General features: G+C 43.8%; 1 protein-coding gene across 6 annotated transcripts in view; it reads right to left on the reverse strand.

Moving 5' to 3' along the window:
* The window catches only part of LOC109888901 (liprin-beta-2), a 124,289-nt gene that overhangs the window by 14,362 nt on the left and 85,817 nt on the right, over window positions 1-24,110 (reverse strand). For 3 of the 6 annotated variants that reach the window (XM_031823051.1, XM_031823052.1, XM_031823053.1), the window contains 13 exons: window positions 15,178-15,375; window positions 14,162-14,254; window positions 12,217-12,345; window positions 7,915-8,026; window positions 7,569-7,604; window positions 6,332-6,393; window positions 6,179-6,254; window positions 5,868-5,974; window positions 3,951-4,018; window positions 3,601-3,684; window positions 3,209-3,269; window positions 1,017-1,055; window positions 483-621 (listed from right to left, as the gene is read on the reverse strand). In XM_031823051.1, coding sequence (XP_031678911.1) covers window positions 483-621; window positions 1,017-1,055; window positions 3,209-3,269; window positions 3,601-3,684; window positions 3,951-4,018; window positions 5,868-5,974; window positions 6,179-6,254; window positions 6,332-6,393; window positions 7,569-7,604; window positions 7,915-8,026; window positions 12,217-12,345; window positions 14,162-14,254; window positions 15,178-15,375 — 1,204 coding nt within the window. The remainder of the gene's footprint in view (window positions 1-482; window positions 622-1,016; window positions 1,056-3,208; window positions 3,270-3,600; window positions 3,685-3,950; window positions 4,019-5,867; window positions 5,975-6,178; window positions 6,255-6,331; window positions 6,394-7,568; window positions 7,605-7,914; window positions 8,027-12,216; window positions 12,346-14,161; window positions 14,255-15,177; window positions 15,376-24,110) is intronic. The other 3 variants (XM_031823054.1, XM_031823055.1, XM_031823057.1) reach the window with 2 other exon arrangements.

Consider the following 24,110-nt stretch of genomic DNA (forward strand, 5'->3'; position numbering starts at 1 on the left):
CGGAGATGCCTCTCTCTGACTCACTGAGGGTCTTACTCCTTCCAACACAGGCTGGAGTTATCAACTTTAAGTCACAACTTGAATCCATAGTGAAAACAGGGGCCTGGTGCTTTGACACGGGGCTTCTGTCTGTGAGTAGTAGTACGGTACCTAATGCTGGAGCACTGGCACTCCTGCAGCGGTCTTCAGCCGTGATACAAGCAGAAAGCCACGCAGAGCAAAAAAAAAGAAAGAGAGGACAGCAGAAACAGTACAACAGCAAGTGGAAGATTAGTACAGAGTGAGCGAGAATTGAGGATAGCCACCCCATGCAAACCAACCACACTGTGAGAGAAGAGTGGAACAGTGGAGTTTTTGAAACAAACCATAGAAGTGTATTTATTGAATTTATGATATACATCCATGGGAAGGTTTTGTTGTTATTTGAAGGCTGTTTGATTAAAAAAAAATGACAAGCAGCAGTGTTTTAAGATGTGACTTACTTAGGTGAAACTCACTGTCCTCGCTATCGTCAGGGGACAGCTGGTCTGGCGTAGAACACTGCTCTCGATCCCCATTCATGTCAGGTCGAGACAGCTTCCCTGGTAGGGTCTGATATTTGTTCATTTCGATGTGCTGATTCTGTAGGGAGAGGGGCGGGGGGGGGGGGGGGGGGGGGGGATGGTTACAGGCAAGTCCCAAGTCTATCCAAATGGAATTAAATGGCATCTGTTGACATTAGATTTCAGTTGAAATGCTGCTAAATTACAGAACAGAATTTGAGAATCAGATTTATATTTTGTCCTTTCATGACCATATCACTGTTAATTCGATAGGACTGCCACTGGAGTCACAAGTTTTCAGGAGACAACAGACAAAAGGCCAATTTTAAAAGCCTTAGGGGCACCTAGTGTATGATCGCTACTACATTTGACAGTTTCGGCTGAACCTTTGGCTCTGTCCCGGTCAGATAGGATAAAGTTAGCTTGTGAGAGATTAAGGGTTAGTGGTGGTGAGATCATGCAAGTAGAAAATACCTCTGAAACCGGTTCAACTGGTTGACCCACCACGACATGCTACAGGAGGGGGGAGCGTGCATGTAACGAAGAGAACACACACACTGTTAGTATAGTAATGTATCGGCATCATCAACTCAACAACAACAGTCTTAGAATACAAGCACAGTACCGTTCAAAAGTTTGGAGTCACTTAGAAACGTCCTTGTTTTGGAAAGATAAGCACATTCTTTTTGCCCATTCAAATAACGTCAAATTGATCAGAAATACAGTGTGGACATTGTTAATGTTGTAAATGACTATTGTAGCTTGAAACTGTGGATTTTTTTATGGAATATCTACATAGGCGTACATAGGCCCATTATCAGCAACCATCACTCCTGTGTTCCAATGAAACGTTGTGTTAGCTATTCCAAGTTTATCATTTTAAAAGGCTAATTGATCATTAGAAAACCTTTTTGCAATTATGTTAGCACAGCTGAAAACTGTTGTCCTGATTAAATAAGCAATACAACTGGCCTTCTTTAGACTAGTTGAGTATTTGCAGCATCAGAATTTGTGGGTTCGATTACAGGCTCAAAATGGCCAGAAACAAAGTACTTTCTTCTGAAACTCGTCAGTTTATTCTTGTTCTGAGAAATTAAGGGTATTCCATGCGCGAAATTGCCAAGAAACTGAAGATCTTGTACAATGCTGTGTACTACTCCCTTCACAGAACAGAAGGCCTAGAAGGCCAGCATCCAGGAGTCGCCTCTTCACTGTTGATGTTGGGACTGGAGTTTTGCGGGTACTACTTAATGAAGCTCAAACTAGACACTCTAATGTACTTGTCCTCTTGCTCAGTTGTGCACCGGGGCCTCCCACTCCTCTTCCTATTCTGGTTAGAGCCAGTTTGCACAGTTCTGTGACGGGAGTAGTACACAGCGTTGTACGAGATCTTCAGTTTCTAGGCAATTTCTCATATGGAATATTTCTAATCAATTTTATGTTATTTTAAAATACCAAAAAATTGATTTTCTTTAAAAAACAATGACATTTCTAAGTGACCCCAAACCTTTGAACGGTAGTGTATGTGTTCAGCTGTTTTTGTTAGGATAACAGTCATCAGAAGCTAAATGGCTATGTATTTTTGTTAGAGCACCCATAACGTTTCTAATGTGTTTGGTTAATTACAAATGAAGCACATGCTGCATGTCTAAGATGGATATATTGTAATCGTAAAGTTAAATCAAAATACAGAAAAATATTCCGAGCTAACCATTTAAAAAGGATGGTCCCCTGATCTAATTGAATCTGAACAACCCTTTAACTGGAACAGCACAGGAAAAATCCTAGAGGACAACCTGGTTCATTCTGCTTTCCAACAGACAGCTGCAACATCGAGAGCATCAGGACTGGTTGCATCACTACCTGGTACGGCAATTGCTCGGCCTCTGACCGAAAGGCACTACAGAGGGTAGTGCGTACAGCCCAGAACATCCCTGGGGCTAAGGTGCCTGCCATCCAGGACTTCTACACCAGGCGGTGTCAGAGGAAGGCCCTAAAAATTGTCAAAGACCCCAGCCACCCCAGTCATAGACTGTTCTCTCTACTACCGAATGGCAAGCGGTAACAGAGTGCCAAGTCTAGGACAAAAAGGCTTCTCAACAGTTTTTACTCCCAAGCCATAAGACTCCTGAACAGGTAATCAAATGGCTACCTGGACTATTTGCATTGTGTGCCTCCTCCCAAACCCCTCTTTTTACACTGCTGCTACTGTTTATCATATATGCATAGTCACTTTAACTATACATTCATGTACACACTACCTCAATTAGCCTGACTAACCGGTGTCTGTATGTAGCCTCGCTACTTTTATAGCCTCGCTACTGTATATAGCCTGTCTTTTTACTGTTGTTTTATTTCTTTATCTACCTATTGTTCGACTAATTCCTTTTTTGCACTATTGGTTAGAGCCTGTAAGGGATTCCACTTCTTTTATAATTTTTTTTCTTCTCCTGTTTATATGTTTATACTGAATGTATTATTACTTAAACTGTTATGCATTTCTTACTGTTGGTTTTCTTTTAAGTGGCAGCCTACGGGTTCATGTTTAATAAAGTAATACATTTAAATGATGTACCTGTCATTTAAATAATGAACAAAAAATGACAAAACAAGTAAAAACTTGGTCCCAAAAAATATATAAAATAAACACGGCAAAATCATGAAACCTTTGGTAACGATCCATTTTGTAACTCCTCCAGGCTACTTGACAGCATCTGTGGTTGGGACCTATTGAGAAAAACAACATTGAAACCAAACTAGCAATACAACACTATAGTATTTCAAGTTGGGTTAAGGGCTGGCCTCTCCGCAGTAGATTTCTGAGTTGGCAGCGGCCTGTGGTCTATGGGATGCCCTACCTCTCGGAGGGGATTGTAGGTAATGTGATGTGACAGGCTGGGCTCTACAGGAGAGGGGGGCTGTGGGGGCTGTTTGTGCCAGGCGGGGACATCACAGTGACACGGTCACTCACAGCCACTTTAGTGGGCCCTTAATTAAAGACAACCAAAACAACGAGTGGGCCTGGCTGTCACACCCACACAGCCTCAGCTCTACTTGCCATTCTCCGCTGTAGAAGCAACCAGCATCACTCTGGGAGACCATCACCATCGACGTCTCCAGGGAGGTCTGGATACTGCGGCAGCTGGGACACAGGGACAGGTCCAATATAACACGGTAAACCTGAGGGAGCACGGCTGGGGCACAAGGGGTTTGTTGTGTGTGTGTGTGTGTTTGTGAGAGCGAGTGTGCTTGCAAGTGTTTGGGTGTACAGGGGCACAAGTGCCTTTTATTCACGTTCGGTCAACCTCTCCCAAGGACATCTAATTTCAACAACAACAATACAAGCCCGTTGGGGACTTCTTCCTCCATGTGTGTAATCAGTGGTTGTCAGCTGGCTTGTTTATTTACCTGGAGTCCAGCTCTTTCTGGAAGGACGAGGGAGACACTAACAGGGGAGAGGAGCCTCTAGAAGACATCTGGGTAGGGCGATATCACACAGACACTTTAGAGCAAGAGTTTAAACACTTTGAGTATGCACACTAAATAGTCTGCTAATACACCGGCATGGGACAGTGCCTTGCGAAAGTATTCGGCCCCCTTGAACTTTGCGACCTTTTGCCACATTTCAGGCTTCAAACATAAAGATATAAAACTGTATTTTTTTGTGAAGAATCAACAACAAGTGGGACACAATCATGAAGTGGAATGACATTTATTGGATATTTCAAACTTTTTTAACAAATCAAAAACTGAAAAATTGGGCGTGCAAAATTATCAGCCCCCTTAAGTTAATACTTTGTAGCGCCACCTTTTGCTGCGATTACAGCTGTAAGTCGCTTGGGGTATGTCTCTATCAGTTTTGCACATCGAGAGACTGAAATGTTTTCCCATTCCTCCTTGCAAAACAGCTCGAGCTCAGTGAGGTTAGATGGAGAGCATTTGTGAACAGCAGTTTTCAGTTCTTTCCACAGATTCTCGATTGGATTCAGGTCTGGACTTTGACTTGGCCATTCTAACACCTGGATATGTTTATTTTGAACCATTCCATTGTAGATTTTGCTTTATGTTTTGGATCATTGTCTTGTTGGAAGATAAATCTCCGTCCCAGTCTCAGGTCTTTTGCAGACTCCATCAGGTTTTCTTCCAGAATGGTCCTGTATTTGGCTCCATCCATCTTCCCATCAATTTTACCCATCTTCCCTGTCCCTGCTGAAGAAAAGCAGGCCCAAACCATGATGCTGCCACCACCATGTTTGACAGTGGGGATGGTGTGTTCAGGGCGATGAGCTGTGTTGCTTTTACGCCAAACATAACGTTTTGCATTGTTGCCAAAAAGTTCAATTTTGGTTTCATCTGACCAGAGCACCTTCTTCCACATGTTTGGTGTGTCTCCCAGGTGGCTTGTGGCAAACTTTAAACAACACTTTTTATGGATATCTATAAGAAATGGCTTTCTTCTTGCCACTCTTCCATAAAGGCCAGATTTGTGCAATATACGACTGATTGTTGTCCTATGGACAGAGTCTCCCACCTCAGCTGTAGATCTCTGCAGTTCATCCAGAGTGATCATGGGCCTCTTGGCTGCATCTCTGATCAGTCTTCTCCTTGTATGAGCTGAAAGTTTAGAGGGACGGCCAGGTCTTGGTAGATTTGCAGTGGTCTGATACTCCTTCCATTTCAATATTATCGCTTGCACAGTGCCCCTTGGGATGTTTAAAGCTTGGGAAATCTTTTTGTATCCAAATCCGGCTTTAAAATTCTTCACAACAGTATCTCGGACCTGCCTGGTGTGTTCCTTGTTCTTCATGATGCTCTCTGCGCTTTTAACGGACCTCTGAGACTATCACAGTGCAGGTGCATTTATACGGAGACTTGATTACACACAGGTGGATTGTATTTATCATCATTAGTCATTTAGGTCAACATTGGATCATTCAGAGATCCTCACTGAACTTCTGGAGAGAGTTTGCTGCACTGAAAGTAAAGGGGCTGAATAATTTTGCACGCCCAATTTCCTGATTTGTTAAAAATGTCGTTCCACTTCATGATTGTGTCCCACTTGTTGTTGATTCTTCACAAAAAAATACAGTTTTATATCTTTATGTTTGAAGCCTGAACTGTGGCAAAAGGTCGCAAAGTTCAAGGGGGCCGAATACTTTCGCAAGGCACTGTATATGAGAGCAGAGGCACGGAGTGTATTACTAGTCAGAGTGTTGGTACTATTCAATGAAAATATGATGAGTGGGCGAGTACTTGAGAAATGCAAGGTTGTCATTGTACTGTGTTGTGTGGTCCACAGAGGAGGAGCAGACAGAGCTCGCTTACCGCTGACCGGATGATGTCTGAATGAGCTTTATGGGTGAGAGCCCTCATCTTCAGACTCCCACTCAGTTCCTCCTCACTGCTCCCAACCAGGAACTTCTCACTGGACCCTAAATACACACACACACACACACACACATTCAGAATTTATTCAATGCCTCTTCAACATTCTTGTAATTATTTATTTGAAAAATGTCAAGCTCTCAGCTTGAGTATATGAAAGCAGCGTGTATCACCTTTGAGTAAGTGTGTATAAAAGCAGTGAATGTGTATTATCTCTGGGAGGGAGTGTTTATAGGCAGTGAGTATATTACCTTGAGTGAGGGCCATCACCTCCTTCATCTTCCTGTACTGGCCCAGGAGAACAGTCAGCTCCTCTATGTGACGGTCCTGACACAAATAGAAGGGACTTTAATACCTTCACTCTGTACAACTTCAAGAAATTAGAATATGACACATTTACTTACTTTCTCATAATTAGTTGCTACCAAAGACTCCATCCCCATTTTCAACCTTTGCAATTCTTGGTCTGAAAACAGAAAAGAAAATGTATTTTTGTGACTCATGAGAGTAATTATGTTTAAATATCAACTGTTCATAACTCCCTGGGATAAAGCAAAAACAAATCCCATGAGTGAAACTGAAGTTGATCTCAGATCGATTGTCTGCGGGGCCAAGTTAACCTTTTATGTGAAGCAGTAATGACCATCATGCTTTTAGGGAAAGAGGATCATTTTGTACATGTATTAAACTGCGACTTTGACCAATCCCAGTCCCATTTGTTAGGGGGTCCGGGGCACCCCCCGGAAAAGGACATTCTACTCCAAAATAAATGTTTAAAAAATGAGGATGCTGACACAATCTACAATATATTTTCCAACTCCAGAAATGAGCCCAATAACATATTGGTAAAAATTACGTTAAAATCATTTTTACATATTGGACCATGTATATATCATTTTTATTTATTTATGCCGCACACAATTTTAGGAGTAGAGAAATAAACGTGGTAGCTATGGAAAGCTGGTATCCCCCTCTTTTTTTCTTAACAAAGGTCAATACTGCAATATTTTTTCCCACGATTGCATTAAGAATTGTTCTGAATTGACTGCTTGTCAGAGTACGTTTCTCTCCCAATGCTCTCGCAACTTGAATGTGCCTTCAGAGGAACATTTATCTGGCATAGAACACAGTACAACAAGCCGACTAGGTAAATAGGTCAACTATTCTACTATGGGGTGGTCTGATTTTGTTTTAATAATAACATTAAATGGCAAAAATAGTGGCACTGGAAAGTTACATCCTGATTGATAAAGTGTAGGCTTTGAATGACTTTGCCAGCAGCTACAGCTTTTTGAGTGTCAGCAACAATCATGTATGTTAGCTCAGTGCACACAGCGTAACAGAGAAAATAAAATATTGGGTAATATATTTCGTAGAACAGACATGCTTCTCTATTAGGCCATTTCATCTCCAATGTTCTCATGGGCGTGGGTGTGAGGATGTGTCAGAGCTTCCCTCCTCCCTGCCCCTTCTTCCCCCCTCACCCCTTCTCCCATCTGCAGCTGCCGGGGCTGATGGAATGGGTATGACAGACATGACAGCATGCCAGCGTGGGTTAGACAGCACAGTAGAGAGGCAGTGACGGCAGAGCAGCATTGTACCAGGGCCACAACTGCAGGAACTTAGAGACTAGAGACTTACATTTGTCTGTCAGCTGTCTCCTATACACCTCCTCTACTGCAGGGGGCAGCATAGAGTAAAGAGACAACAGTGGAGGGGGCAGAGAGAGGGCATTTGATAGGTATTGTATTATCTGAATGAGGCACCACATGCAGATGACCAGCTGGTATAATTCAACCTCTAAATATGTATCATTAGTTCGTATTATCAAATGTCAATGTTCAAAGTCTCCCCCTGCCCTGACAGTAGAATAAGCATTAGTGGATGGTATTAAGTTTGAGGTGGGGCACCTGAAATAATGACATCATGCGTTAAAATCGCCAGTCCCTGCTATTACTGATTATGTATGTTTGACAGGTAAAGTTACCTCTCTCTGGGTTCTCATTGGTCATTGGGCCTCTGGAGACCAGCTGGCTCTGTAGGCCCTCAATCGCAGAGTCTTTGGAAGCCAGCATCTGCTGTAGGTCTGCTATCTCCGCCTGAGAGGGTCACGGTCAATGGAGTGATACAAGTTAATACTGCATGTTGACAGCCACATTATGACATTAGATCTCATACAGATATAGGTACAAGGTGGCAAGACAATGATGTCTTCCTCAAGGAGGAAAAGCGTGAGAGGGGTGTGGATAGGGCTGTGGCAGTCACGAAACTTGTCAGCAGGTGAATGTCAAGAAAACAACTGTCAGTCTCATGGTAATTGACAGTTCATTAACATAAAGACATTTAGCGTCTCCTGGCTTCCACACAAGCCACTGAAGCAGACCTTTGGAACATCTACATTTGAAAAAGTCTAATGAATCCATGTAATATAGCCTACACCTTCACAATAAATCCATTATTTATTTTAGACAGGTCTAAAGAAGTATGATATGAATAAAATGTAGTCTATTTCAGAAGAACAGAATAGCATCCTCTGAGTTATCCTTATGTTAGGCCCTGATCTGGCTATGCCAATGGCTGTGGGCTACACTAGTTCATTCAGCAGAAGATCTGCTTAGAATTCCGGGGCATTATTTTATATTATTTTATAGTAGGAAGAATGCAATTGAACAAAGCTGAATAAAATACACTGGATATTTTCTCCAAACGATTTGTGGGAGTGCGCACATGTGTCTATTCTGTGTTGAGCGGTTAACAAAGAAATAGGTATTCCTATATGCTTCATTTAGAGTTATTAATGTAACTTTAGTTGTTCTACAAACGTTGGCCTATATGTTTTGATTTTCAATACATTGTAAGCCTGCATGATGAGACTCTAATGATGATTTTTTTAAAAGTTGCTTGAAAGTCATGAGCTCTGCTTTGTTCTGTACACACTACATCAGTCACTCATTCACAATTTGACAAGCACTTGATAATGCCTACAATTTCACGGCGGCATTCCCTTTGTGTGGTAGTAATGCACCTTAAAAAAATCCATGCCTTTTGCAGACTGCCAGGGGCCATTGTGCCCTTCGTCCTGAGTGCTGCGCGTTCCAAATCACCTCTCACTCACATGGCTCTCCATCACGTGGATCGGGTCTTTCTCATATGCTACAAGTGAAGACAGACACATCGGGGACGCAACTGAACTGCCCACATTTACTTTTCGTCAGCCAAAAAGATGAGTAGGCCTAACGAACAGCAAAAGCACTAGCCTATGTCAATCTACTATCCGCCATAGTACAAAAGTCGACCTATTCTATTCTGTGCAAGAAATAAATATTCCAAACATAGTCTGGGACAGTTGTGGGATGCAATAGATCCCATATTAATGTGCTTAATTTTAAGAAGTTATTTGGCCACTTTAGTTCATGCCAGCCAGGTAGGTTATACTCCTGTTATAAATATAAGCAATGTGCTTAATATTAGGAAAGTTTAGAAATAAATATAGCAGGCCTAGCCTATAGAAATAAGATTGGAACCTCCTCTTTTTAGTAGAGGCCAGTAGTAGAGGTGCCTTGTTGCAAACAGGATGAATGTTTTGGAATATTTGTATTCCGTACAGGCTTCATTCTTTTCACTCTGCCAATTGGGTTAGTATTGTGGAGTAACTACAATGTTTGTTGATCAATCCTCAGTGTTCTCCTATCACACTCACGGTGAAATCCCTGAGCGGTTGCCTTCATCTCTGGCAACTGAGTTAGGAAGGACACCTGTATCTTTGTAGTGACTGGGTATATTGATACACTATCCAAAATGTAGTGAATTATTTCATCATGCCAAAGGGATATTCAATGTCCGCTTTTTTTTACCCATCTACCAATAGGTGCCATTTTTTGCAAGGTATTGGAAAACCTCCCTGGTCTTTGTGGTTGAATCTGAATTTGAAAATCACTGCTTGACTGAGGGACCTTACAGATAATTGTATGTGTGGGGTACAGAGCCGCGGTAGTCATTCAAAAATCATGTTAAACACTATCATTGCACACAGAGTGAGTCCATGCAACTTATTATGGGACTTGTAAAGCAAATGTTTACTCTTGAACCTATTTCCGCTTGCCATAACAAAAGGGGTTAAAGGATTATTGACTCAAGCCATTTCAGCTTTTCATTTTTTATTAATTAGTAAAAAAAATCTGAAAAACATCATTCCACTTTGACATTTTTGGGTACTGGGTGTAAATCTCAATTTAATCCATTAATAATTCAGGCTGGAACAGAACAAATGTGGAAAAAGTCAAGGTGTGTGTATACTTTCTGAAGACACTATAAGTGTAGCCTACACGTCTATGTAATAGATGTGTAGGCTACACTTATAGTGTCTTCAGAAAGAGCTAATGAAGCTAAGAGCTAATGAAAGAGTTAATGAGCTAATTGAGCTAATGAATTATGGTCTAATGCGCATACGCTTCTAATTTAGGTTACACATCTCGAAGTAGTCCGACTTCATTGTTTTGTAGTGAATTTATGCACCTGGCATCCCTGCTGCCTCGGCTATTCCTCTTAAATCTGATCAATACCTCCGCGTGCCCGGGGATCGCAGAGCAACGCGCAGATCTGCCATTTCATAATCTGTAAACTTTTTTTTCCTTGCACTTTGACAGGTAAATATTTATAGCCCTAATATTTAGCTAACGAATGGCCTAATATCAAGCTAATATTTCACTTCTTACTTCGGCTACACATTGCTTGCCTCTCTTTTCCAGCTGTTACCATGCACAATAGCGCTGAATGTTTTACCATTTTATTAATAAGCCTACAGTGTGCACTAGGTTGCGTTGATCAGTTGATTGACAGGTGTATTGTAAAATGATAAACGTTCCTCTAGCGTGGATGCTCACCAACGTGGGTTCGAGTCCAGACTCGCGATAAACAGTTACTGCAAAACTGCAATCTGTAGGTGTTTGTTCACGTCCAGCTAAGTCAACATTTGTAATTGGCTGATGAAGAATTTGTTGCAGGATATAATCACTGCCACCTGGTGAAGTTAGAATCGGGCTAATTTCATGTTATCTGATGGGACCAGATTTAGCGTTCTGTCACGTTTAAGTAAATCGACAATTTTTGTTGGCTGATAAGCATTTTGAGTCGGATAAACTGTTTAAGTTTAAATCTTTGCTCATGTTCGCAAGTATGCCCCCAAGGTAACTATCCACACATAGACATGGGCAGCAAACCTTCTCTGGTAACACAGGTTGGAGCAATGTGGGCTGGAACTAGGTACAGTAGAAGACATAAAACTGGAGAATGAGGCCGGATGAAAGCAAAACAGTACACTTCACTGCAGTACAAACCCAACAGACCACATGCACATTAAACAGGGAATCTCACTAAGCCAATATAGCCTATAGGGCAGCCTGAGTGGCAGCCTGGAGGTGAGCATGATGATTATCTGCCAGTCCGAACTGACTGGAGCCTGTGTGGAAGTAGTCACTAGTCAATAACTACAGAGACACCTTTAGGAGGTCATGAACTTGGTCAGTGAACTAAACAGGAGTCCTAGAGTGAACTTCTGTCTACCGTTCACGACCACACACACACAAACTTGACTCGTCTCTGCTGGATGAGCACAGTGTAGATATATCCTGTGCACATGGACAAACTGTCTGAAGCCTGAGATGTACGTATCGCCCCCTCTATCCCCCACCCATTGAATAACAGAATGCCATTGGAGCATGCCGAGTTTTCTGTATTATTAGTGCTTGGTAAGGGAGGACGGGGGAGTAATAGTGAGCTGTCGGACCGAATCAATATCAAAAGTTTGTTTTTCTCTTTCTCTTTCATACATTTATCTTAATTTGTTATTTTTTGAATTTCTCTCATTTTCCCACCATATATATATAACACAAAGCACATGTCCTTATTTTGGAGGAATCTTTTATATCATTCCACATTATTTAACTAAATGTATAAGAAAATAACATCTGAGCTCTAATCTAAAGTGACTTAAAACGGGTACGTTAGAGGTGTTCGTCATATGGATTCCGTAGATTTAATAGTCATACAGGTGACAATACTCCTAGTAAACTCTACCCAGAGGATCTCAGTAGAACCACCTGAACCTGTATGGGATTGGGTGAATGAGATTCCACAACCATGGGGGTTAACAAGAGGAGAGGAAGAGGGGGAGGAGGAAGGGGGACAGGTGCAGACGAAGGAGGAGGTGGAGCACAACAAGAGCAGAGGGGGAGGAGAAGGAGGAGTCAGCACGAGAGGCGGTTTAGGGGTGAGGAAGAAGAAGATGCACCTGAGCGGTCCGCCATCGCTCCTCCCAGTGCTGCTTCTCTACCTGAGTGTGCTCTACAGTGAGCTTCAGGCTAGAGAGCTTGGACAAGAGCGACTGGTAACACACATGGAGAGAGTAAGAGATAGACAGCTAGAGAGAGAGAAAGCCAGAAGGGGTGGACAGTAAGCTTGAAGATAGGAACAGTTTATCTCCAAAATTGGGGTTGCCAAGATCATCAAAGTAAATAAAGAGGAAATTACAGTGCATTCGGAAAGTATTCAGACCCCTTTACTTTTTCCATATTTTCTTACATTACAGCCTTATTCTAAAATGGAATAAATGGTTTTGTTTTTCATCAATCTACACACAATACCCCATAATGACAAAGCAAAAACTGTTTTTTATACATTTTTGCATATTTACTAAATATAAAAGACTGAAATATCACATTTACATAAGTATTCACTTTACTCAGTACTTTGTTGAAGCACCTTCAGTACTTTGTTGAAGCATCTTCAGTACTTTGTTGAAGCACCTTTGGCAGTGATTACAGCCTCGTATCTTCTTGGGTATGACACTACAAGCTTGGCATACCTGTATTTGGCAGGTAGCCTAGTGGTTAGAGCATTGGACTAGTAACCGAAAGGTTGCAAGATTTAATCCCTGAGCTGACTCTGAACAAGGCAGTTAACCCACTGTTCCTAGGCCATCATTGAAAATAAGAATTTGTTCTTAACTGACTTGCCTAGTTAAATAAAGGTCAAATAAAAAAATAAAAAAACATTTGGGGTTATACAGTTTCTCCCATTCTTCTCTGCAGATCCTCTCAAGCTCTGTCAGGTTGGATGGGGAGCGTTGCTGCACAGCTCTTTTCAGGTCTCTCCAGAGATGTTCGATTTGGTTCAAGTCTGGGCTCTGGCTGGGCAACTCAAGGACATTCAGAGACTTGTCCCGAAGCCACTTCTGCGTCATCTTGGCTTTGTCCTGGGGAAGTTGAACCTTCACCCCAGTCTGAGGTCCTGAGCGTTCTGGAGCAGGTTTTCATCAAGGATCTCTCTGTACTTTTCTCCATTCATCTTTGCCTCAATCCTGACTAGTCTCCCAGTTCCAGCCGCTGAAAAACATCCCCACAGCATGATGCTGCCACCACCATGCTTCACCGTAGGGATGGTTCCAGATTTCCTCCACGCGTGTCACTTGGCATTCAGGCCAAAGAGTTCAATCGTGTTTCTCATGGTCTGAGATTCTTTAGGTGCCTTTTGGCAAACTCCAAGCAGGCTGTCATATGCCTTTTACTGAGGAGTGGCTTCCATATGGCCACTCTACCATAAAGGCCTGATTGGTGGAGTGTTGCAGAGATGGTTGGCCTTCTGGTAGGTTCTCCCATCTCCACAGAGGAACTCCGGAGCTTTGTCAGACTGAACATCAGGTTCTTGGTCACCTCCCACTTCTGCCATTTAAAATTATGGAAGTCACTGTGTTCTTGGGGACCTTCAATGCTGCAGACATTTAATCATGTCAAATCAATTGAATTTACGACAGGTGGACTCCAATCAAGTTGTAGAAACATCTCATGATGATCAATGGAAACAGGATGCACCTGAGCTAAATTTCAAGTGTCAAAGCAAAGGGTCTGAATAAGGTATTTCTGTTTATTTATTTTTTATAAATTAGCAACAATTTATAAAACACTCTTTTCACATTGTCATTATGAGGTATTGTGTGTAGATTGATGAGGAAAATCATCCATTTTAGAATAAGGCTGTAACGTAACAAAATGTGGGAAAAGCCAAGGGGTCTGAATACTTTCCGACTGTACCGTATGTGTTCAAATGAAATTGGAATATTAATAAGCAAAAATAACTAAATATCTAAAGTGGGTGTCACAAAGTGCCATGTGAATAAACTAAACTGACAGATAATTAGTGAACTATAAAGAAAAAAGGTGACAGAAATGATTTTTTACCTTTGTGGCCTTTAGTTTTTTCTCATACTGCGATTTCTCCCCCTCCAGCTCATCCACTTTACTCTTGAGAAACCGGAGTTCTTGCAGAAAGCCCTGTGAATAACACAGAACATATTGTAATGTTTTAGTTGAAAATAACTGTCCCTTTGATGTAAAATCTCCAAACTAAAAACATCATGCTCTTCACTGTGCCTTCCACACGAAAACGCCAATTTCTCCACATTCAAAAACCAGTGTTAGGATCTAGACATTGTTCCCTCAGTTTATAAATGAACATGTTACACCAAAAAGTAGAAGGGAAGGTTTTCAAAATCCCAAGTAGTTTGTTCCCTTGACAGCCGAAAACACCGTGCAGTTAAGACAAAAAGCTAAACCTCCACTTCCCAGGAAACACAGCAGGTGACCCTTTTAATATGTGACCAGTCAGTCAGTCCCCTATACTGTACTCAGTATGGATGGCTCAGACTACTTAAAAGGACCAATGTTTATGGCCATTACCTGTCAGTTAGATAGCCTGGTTTCCAGTTTGTTATAGCATCAATTAGGCACATTTTAAAAAGTTGTCTTTTTAAACTGGCAACTGGCAACAATAAACTGGCAACAAGAATATAATGTTTCTTTGAAAATGTCATAAAGTCATAAAAAACATGTTAACAATGAATCTCATGTAGTAGAATCTCAGGTAGTTAGTAGCGTAAGCCATTAACCAAGCCTATTACTTGGAGAAAGTGACCAGCAAACATTGGCTGCGTTAATAAGGTGACCCACGGATATGCAAACACACCACACCACTTACAATGAGTAACGCAGATTGAGATAACACCTGGACATGGAAGCAAACAGCACACATGAAAACCACCGGATTCCCACACACTGTAGTAGTAGAGGTAGAGACGTCGGACACTGTAAGAGAAGCGGGTAGTGTTAAAGCCTGTAGAGGATCCCAGAAGGGTGAGGAGGACGGGGGTTAAGAGAGACGGGGGAGTGCGTCCATTTGGTTCAGAGAGTCTGCCTACATTCTGTCCTCCACAGCGACAGCAAAACTCCTCCACGTCAGAGCCACCCAAGCCCACGTCGGGGCATTGGTTGTAGGCCTTGCTGGCACCACTCTCCCCCTGGGCCTCCATGGCCCGTTTCTCCATGATCCGGGTATGGATCTCTTCCTGAAACCTACACATCTGCTCCTGGAGCTCGCTAATCAGATTTACCACACACTGTGAGAGGGGAAAAAAAAATACAAAGCAGAAAACGGAGAAATAATAATAAAAACGTTTCAAAATAATATGCACTGTTGTGAGTTAAATGTTTCTATGTTGTTGTTGTTGTTTTAAAAAAAAATATGTGACATGTAACAGAAGTGGTTATTACTAGGATGAGGGTAAAGGGACCTCTGAACTTCAATGCAGATCATATTTGACACGGTTAAACTGTCACATGCTGCCAGACAGCATAAGAAAAGTTCCTGACCTACTTTCCAAGTTCTCAAAGTGCAAATGGGAGGAACGGCTTGTCTGACTCAAGGGCAAAAGTTTGCTTTACTTCCCATGGGAATTGGAAAGCACCAAAGATTTAGGACAGAAAGTTGATTCCTAACTAAATTCTTAGCAGTTTGGCCAACTATGATTAAACCTAAGGGCATGTGAAACGGGATGTCTCACTAACACAGTGGTATTCAAAGTGGGGGTCACGACTCCTAGTTGGGTCACGGGGGAACTGCAGTGGGGTTGCCAACATTTTAAAATATGACACATTTCTATTCGGCCCACGCAATGATTTGGTTTGTCAATTTGTTTGGACCCGCTTCCATATCGCCCGCCATGCTCTGCACTAAAAGTCATATCAAGCACTGCCAAGTGGGGCACGCCAAACAACACACACCGCTCCTCCCAGAGCAGTGGCGACTCGTCATTCAGGGCTGTTGTGAGGGGGGGGGGGGGGGGTTGCCTGTTTTGCATGTTATTTTGACATTAATACGTGTCACATATCAGTTTGAAAGCAATGTCTCCTGCTGGACCTAATTCCAGCCCCCATTGCTCCGGAGAAGGATTGCTGCCCATGTCTATGTGTGGATAGTTACCTTGGGGGCATACTTGCGAACTTAAGCACAGATTTAAACTTAAACAGTTTATCTGGCTCAAAATGCTTATCAGCCAACAGAAATGGTTGATTTACTTACATGTGACAGAACGCTAAATTGCAGATGGTCCCATCAGATAACATGAAGTTAGCCCGATGCTAACTTCACCAGGTGCCAGTGATTATATCCTGCAACAAATTCTTCATCAGCCAATTACAAATGTTGACTTAGATGGATGTGAACAAACACCTACAGATTGCAGTTTTGCAGTAACTGTTTATCGCGAGTCTGGACTCGAACGCACGTTGGTGAGCATCCACACTAGAGGAACGTTTATCATTTTACAGTACACCTGTCAATCAACTGATCAACACATCCTAGTGCACGCTGTAGGCCTATTAATAAAGTGGTAACACATTCAACTCTTTCAGTGTGCGTTCATTGTCATAGTGACACTGAAGATAATACCTCAATGTAGGCTACATACAATGATACATAATTTATTTAAATGTAGCATGTCATTGTTTGCCTCCTTGTTTAAGTGTTAAACAGGTTGCCTGTTTTGCATGTTATTTTGACATTAATACGTGTCACATATCAGTTTGCAAACAATGTAAAAAATTATCTACAAATCATTGAGTTAATAAAGCTTCATACAAACTTGGTCTCTTTGCTTTCTTGAGTTAGGCAGCTCCAAAATGCAGGTGTTTCAGCCTAGCTCAGTGCTTTCTGTCGTGGTGGGGCAGCCAGTGAAAAATACGAAGCGTAGATGTTGGTAATGTTCTCTAGTTGCGCCATGATTGTCTCAGTGTTCTGTCACTCATGGGGACACTATGTCACTGCCAAATCTAAGGGTAGAGCTAAAAAATTCAAGCCCCTTTGATGCTGCCATAGAGTTACATCAGAAGTGCCCACCCAAGAAGGCTCAAGGTCATTGGCGACAGATAAAATGATGTCAAACCACGTTATATCTACAGTCGCTTTGATTGGACTGATCATGTCAACATCATACATTCTTATCTAGCAAGCTAGCAGTCATCATCATGAATGAAGTCGACGATCTAATGGCAAATGGTTTTTGAGAAATTATAGATCAAACGTATCGGTGCTCATCTGCCATTGGACATAAACATAAACACAAGCCGTTTACAGCTCACAGGGGATGGAAAGTAGCTTGGCTCCTAAAGGGTTGCAGTCTGGCTTCAGTTTTTAAAGTTTGACAGTCAATAACCAAAAAGCAAAACACCATGCAAAGGAGAAACATGTAGACCTATTACAGCAACATTTGAACAGTAGCCTGGCTACTCAACTACAAGACATTCTGAGTGTACCATACAGCAATGCTGCATTCAACTGCACTGGTGATCCATGCAGTGCAAAACAAATGAACAAAATGTTTTAAGTTAAAAATAACCTACAGCTACGATTTAGCTATTTGGAATTATTAAGTACTTTTTGATTAGGGTCACAGCATATTATGCACCTGCTTTATGCCTCTCTCTAATGTCAATATGCCTTGTCTACTGCTGTCTTGGCTAGTTTTTACTGTTTTATTTCACTGTAGAGCCTTCAGTCCCGCTCAAAATGTTCTTTCGTCCCACCCTACACACATGCGGAGACCTCACCTGGCTTAACTTGTGCCGCCAGAGACGAAACCTATCTCATCGTCACTCAACGGCTAGGTTTACCTCCACTGTACTCACATCCTGCCATATCCTTGTCCGTATATTATGCCTTGAGTCTATTCTACCACACCCAGAAATCTGCTCCTTTTACTCTCTGTCCCCAACGCACTAGACAACCAGTTCTTATAGCCTTTAGCCGTACCCTTATCCGACTCCTCCTCTGTTCCTCTGGTGATGTAGAGGTTAACCCAGGCTCTGTAGCCCCCAGTTCCACTCCTATTCCCCAGGCGCTATCATTTGTTGACTTCTCTAACCGTAAAAGCCTTGGTTTCATGCATATTAACATCAGACGCCTCCTCCCTAAGTTTATTTTATTCACTGCTTTAGCACACTACGCCAAACCTGATGTCCTAGCCATGTCTGAATCCTGGCTTAGGAAGGCCACCAAAAATTCAGAAATTTCCATCCCCAACTACAACATTTTCCGCCAAGATACAACTGCCAAATGGGGTGGAGTTGCAATCTACTGAAGAGTTCTGTCATGCTGTCCAGGTCTGTGCCCAAACAGTTCGAGCTTCTACTTTTAAAAATCCACCTTTCCAGAAATAAGTCTCTCAATGTTGCCGCTTGTTATAGACCCCCTCAGCCCCCAGCTGTACCCTGGACACCATATGTGAATTAATTCTCCTCCATTTATCTTCAGAGTCTGTACTGTTAGGTGACCTAAACTGGGATATGCTTAACACCCCGGCCATCCAACAATCTAAACTAGATGCCCTCAATCTCAGACAAATTATTATGGAACCTACCAGGTACAACCCTAAATCCATAAACACGGGCACCCTCATAGATCCTGACCAACCTGCCCTCTAAATACACCTCTGCTGTCTTCAACCAGGATCTCAGCTATCACTGCCTCATTGCCTGCGTCCGTAATGGGTCCGCGGTCAAACGATGATTCCTCATCACTGTCAAACGCTCCCTAAAACACTTCAGCGAGCACGCCTTTCTAACCGACCTGGCCCGGGTATCCTGGAAGGATAGTGACCTCTTTCCGTCATTAGAGGATGCCTGGTTATTCTTTAAAAGTGCTTTCCTCACCATCTTAAATAAGCATGCCCCATTCAAAAAATGTAGAACTAAGAACAGATATAGCCCTTGGTTCACTCCAGACCTGACTGCCCTTGACCAGCACAAAAACATCCTGTGGCGTACTGCATTAACATTGAATAGCCCCCGCGATATGCAACTTTTCAGGGAAGTTAGGAACCAATATACACAGGCAGTTAGGAAAGCAAAGGCTATCTTTTCAAACAGAAATGTGCATCCTGTAGCACAAACTCCAAAAAGTTCTGGGACACTGTAAAGTCCATGGAGAATAAGAGCACCTCCTCCCAGCTGCCCACTGCACTGAGACTAGGAAACACTGTCACCACTGATAAATCCACAATAATGAAGATTTTCAATTAGCATTTTTCTACTTCTGGCCATGCTTTCCACCTGGCTACCCCTACCCCAGTCAACAGCTCTACACCCCCCACAGCAACTTGCCCAAGTCTCTCCCATTTCTCCTTCACCCAAATTCAGATAGCTGATGTTCTATAAGAGCTGCAAAATCTGGACCCCTACAAATCAGCTGGGCTAGACAATCTGGACCCTCTCTTTCTAAAATTATCCGCTGCAATTGTTGCAACCCCTATTACTAGCCTGTTCAACCTCTCTATCGTACCGTATGCGATCCCTAAAGATTGGAAAGCTGTTGCAGTCATCCCCCTCGTCTTAGGGGGTGACATTCTGGATTCAAACTGTTACAGACCTATATCTATCCTACCTTGCCTTTCTAAAGTCTTCAGAAGCAAAGTTAACAAACAGATCATTGACCATTTCGAATCCCCACCGAACCTTCTCTGCTATGTAATCTGGTTTCCAAGCTGGTCATGGGTGCACCTCAGCCATGCTCAGGGTCCTAAACGATATCATAACCCCCATCAATAAAAGACAATACTGTGCAGCCGTATTCATCCACCTGGCCAAGGCTTTCGATTCTGTCAATCACCACGTTCTTAACGGCAGACTCAACAGCCTTGGTATCTCAAATGACTTTCTCGCCTCGTTCACCAACTACTTCTCAGATAGAGTTCAGTGTGTCAAATCGCTGGGCCTGTTGTCCGGACCTCTGGCAGTCTCTATGGGGGAGCCACAGGGTTCAATTCTCTGGCCGACTCTTTTCTCTGTATACATCAATGATTTAGCTCTTGCTGCTGGTGTTTCTCTGATCCACCTCTATGCAGACGACACCACTCTGTATACTTCTGGCCCTTCTTTGGACACTGTGTTAAATAACCTCCAGACGAGCTTCAATGCCATACAACTCTCCTTCTGTGGCCTCCAACTGCTCTTAAATGCAAGTAAAACTAAATGCATGCTCTTCAACCGATCGCTGCCCGCGCCCGCCCGTCTAGCATCACTACTCTGGACGGTTCTGACTGAATATGTGGACAACTACATATACCTAGGTGTCTGGTTAGACTGTAAACTCTCCTTGCAGACTCAAATTAAGCATCTTCAATCCAAAATTAAATCTAGAATCAGCCTCCTATTTCGCAAAAAAGCATCCTTCACACATGCTGCCAAACATATCCTTGTAAAACTGACTATGCTACCGATCCTTGACTTCGGCGATGTCATTTACAAAATAGCCTCTAACACTCTACTCAGCAAATTGGATGTAGTCTATCACAGTGCCATCCGTTTTGTCACCAAAGCCCCATACACTACCCACCACTGCGACCTGCATGCTCTCATTGGCTGGCCCTCGCTTCATAGTCATCGCCAAACCCACTGGCTCCAGGTCATCTATAATTCTAGGTAGCACGCGCTCCAGCAGGTATATTTCACTGGTCACCCCCAAAGCCAACTCCTCCTTTGGCCACCTTTCTTTCCAGTTCTCTGCTGCCAATGACTGGAACACAAAAATCACTGAAGTTGGAGACTTATATCTCCATCACTAACTTTAAGCATCAGCTGTCAGAGCAGCTTACTGATCATTGCACCTGTACATAGCCCATCTGTAAATATCCCACCCAACTACCTGATCCCCATACTGTTCTTTTTTTTTTTTCTCCTTTGCACCCAAGTATCTCTACTTGTACGTTCATCTTCTGCACATCTAGTAAGTGGACATTATAAAGGGCCATATTTTTTCAAATAAAACAATGGCCAGTTTGGGCCAGTTGTTTGCACGTAAAAAAAAAAAAACACAACAGGCTATGTCTGTTTTTTCAATGTGGCCCATACACTGATTGAGTTTGACACCGCTGGTGTAGATGAACGGGAGGAGACAGGTAAAAAGAAGGATTTTCCCAGAAATGGGGTCCCCGCTGAAAAAGTTGAAATACCACTGCACTAACGTGCTGAGTAGTAGTGCGCAACTCCATATCCTGAATAGTAGGGATGGGCGGTGTTTAATGTCCTAATCTTGGATACACTGACAGAAATGCCAGGCCTGTGGACAGAGGAAGTTTCATATGATAGTGCCAGATGATGTTACACTTACAGTACGGCTGATAAGACACACGCTCCCCCTCTATATATAGCTGTACGCTCTGAGCTTGGTGGTCGAGGGGAGGTCTGGGCGGTGAAAGTGTTTGCACTTGTGGAATGTTCCAAGTGAATTTCTGCCATTCCCCATTAGTGCATGGGGCCCAGCAGCTGTCACTTCCAGGGACAAGTGTTTGTGGATGAAACAAATGCAGACTGGTTTCATGTTACCACGGCAACACGACCTGCGTTGAGTCCAGCTCTGCCCGGATATCATTGATTTTTGGGACGGGGGCAGAGAGGCGTGACCCGACAAGCTGTGTACATTACATGTTCCCCCTCAGTCAGTATAACTTACTCTGTCCCCAAGACATCTCTGCATAATGTCACAGTCAGATTGCTCTCGGTTATTGCAATACTTCATTAGAAATACAACCGAGATTTGACTTCCCACAGATGTCACTATTGTATTCGATCTGCTATACATATGTCTTTAGCGTTATGCTTAGTTGATGATTGCTCATCAGAATTTCTTGAATACAGCCGGCGTTTCTGCTCCGTGCCATTTCTCATCTGCCCGCTTGTCTGTCAGAAGATCTCGTGTTTTCATGTCTCAGCCAATTTCCGTCCATGTTTATCAGTCTCTATATTGCCTTTTGGGGCAGCGAGGGTGTTTGGGTGCCCTGGACCTCAGCGTTTGTCCACAACACTAAATCATGTTTATTTAACACAAGGTCAGATTCTCTATGATACAGACAGACTGGGGGTTGTGATTGGGCTGAGGCTCTAATGATACCCACACAGACAGACTGGGGTTGTGACAGGGCTGAGGCTCTGCTGATTCCCACACAGACAGACTGGGGTTGTGACAGGGCTGAGGCTCTGATGATACCCACACAGACAGACTGGGGTTGTGACAGGGCTGAGGCTCTGCTGATTCCCACACAGACAGACTGGGGTTGTGACAGGGCTGAGGCTCTGATGACACCCACACAGACAGACTGGGGTTGTGACAGGGCTGAGGCTCTGCTGATTCCCACACAGACAGACTGGGGTTGTGACAGGGCTGAGGCTCTGATGACACCCACACAGACAGACTGGGGTTGTGACAGGGCTGAGGCTCTGATGATACCCACACAGACAGACTGGGGTTGTGACAGGGCTGAGGCCCTGCTGATTCCCACACAGACAGACTGGGGTTGTGACAGGGCTGAGGCTCTGATGATACCCACACAGACAGACTGGGGTTGTGACAGGGCTGAGGCTCTGCTGATTCCCACACAGACAGACTGGGGGTTGTGACAGGGCTGAGGCTCTGATGATACCCACACAGACAGACTGGGGTTGTGACAGGGCTGAGGCTCTGTTGATTCCCACACAGACAGACTGGGGTTGTGACAGGGCTGAGGCTCTGATGATACCCACACAGACAGACTGGGGTTGTGACAGGGCTGAGGCTCTGCTGATTCCCACACAGACAGACTGGGGTTGTGACAGGGCTAAGGCTCTGATGATACCCACACAGACAGACTGGGGTTGTGACAGGGCTGAGGCTCTGTCGATTCCCACACAGACAGACTGGGGTTGTGACAGGGCTGAGGCTCTGATGATACCCACACAGACAGACTGGGGTTGTGACAGGGCTGAGGCTCTGCTGATTCCCACACAGACAGACTGGGGGTTGTGACAGGGCTGAGGCTCTGATGATACCCACACAGACAGACTGGGGTTGTGACAGGGCTGAGGCTCTGTTGATTCCCACACAGACAGACTGGGGTTGTGACAGGGCTGAGGCTCTGATGATACCCACACAGACAGACTGGGGTTGTGACAGGGCTGAGGCTCTGCTGATTCCCACACAGACAGACTGGGGTTGTGACAGGGCTAAGGCTCTGATGGTACCCACACAGACAGACTGGGGTTGTGACAGGGCTGAGGCTCTGTTGATTCCCACACAGACAGACTGGGGTTGTGACAGGGCTGAGGCTCTGATGATACCCACACAGACAGACTGGGGTTGTGACAGGGCTGAGGCTCTGATGATACGCACACAGACAGACTGGGGTTGTGACAGGGCTGAGGCTCTGCTGATTCCCACACAGACAGACTGGGGGTTGTGACAGGGCTGAGGCTCTGATGATACCCACACAGACAGACTGGGGTTATGACAGGGCTGAGGCTCTGTTGATTCCCACACAGACAGACTGGGGTTGTGACAGGGCTGAGGCTCTGATGATACCCACACAGACAGACTGGGGTTGTGACAGGGCTGAGGCTCTGCTGATTCCCACACAGACAGACTGGGGTTGTGACAGGGCTGAGGCTCTGATGATACCCACACAGACAGACTGGGGTTGTGACAGGGCTGAGGCTCTGATGATTCCCACACAGACAGACTGGGGGTTGTGACAGGGCTGAGGCTCTGATGATACCCACACAGACAGACTGGGGTTGTGACAGGGCTGAGGCTCTGATGATACCCACACAGACAGACTGGGGTTGTGACAGGGCTGAGGCTCTGCTGATTCCCACACAGACAGACTGGGGGTTGTGACAGGGCTGAGGCTCTGATGATTCCCAAACAGACAGACTGGGGTTGTGACAGGGCTGAGGCTCTGTTGATTCCCACACAGACAGACTGGGGTTGTGACAGGGCTGAGGCTCTGATGATACCCACACAGACAGACTGGGGTTGTGACAGGGCTGA

The sequence above is a fragment of the Oncorhynchus kisutch genome, linkage group LG4 (genome assembly GCF_002021735.2).
Source record: "Oncorhynchus kisutch isolate 150728-3 linkage group LG4, Okis_V2, whole genome shotgun sequence".
Classification (NCBI taxonomy): Eukaryota; Metazoa; Chordata; class Actinopteri; order Salmoniformes; family Salmonidae; genus Oncorhynchus; species Oncorhynchus kisutch.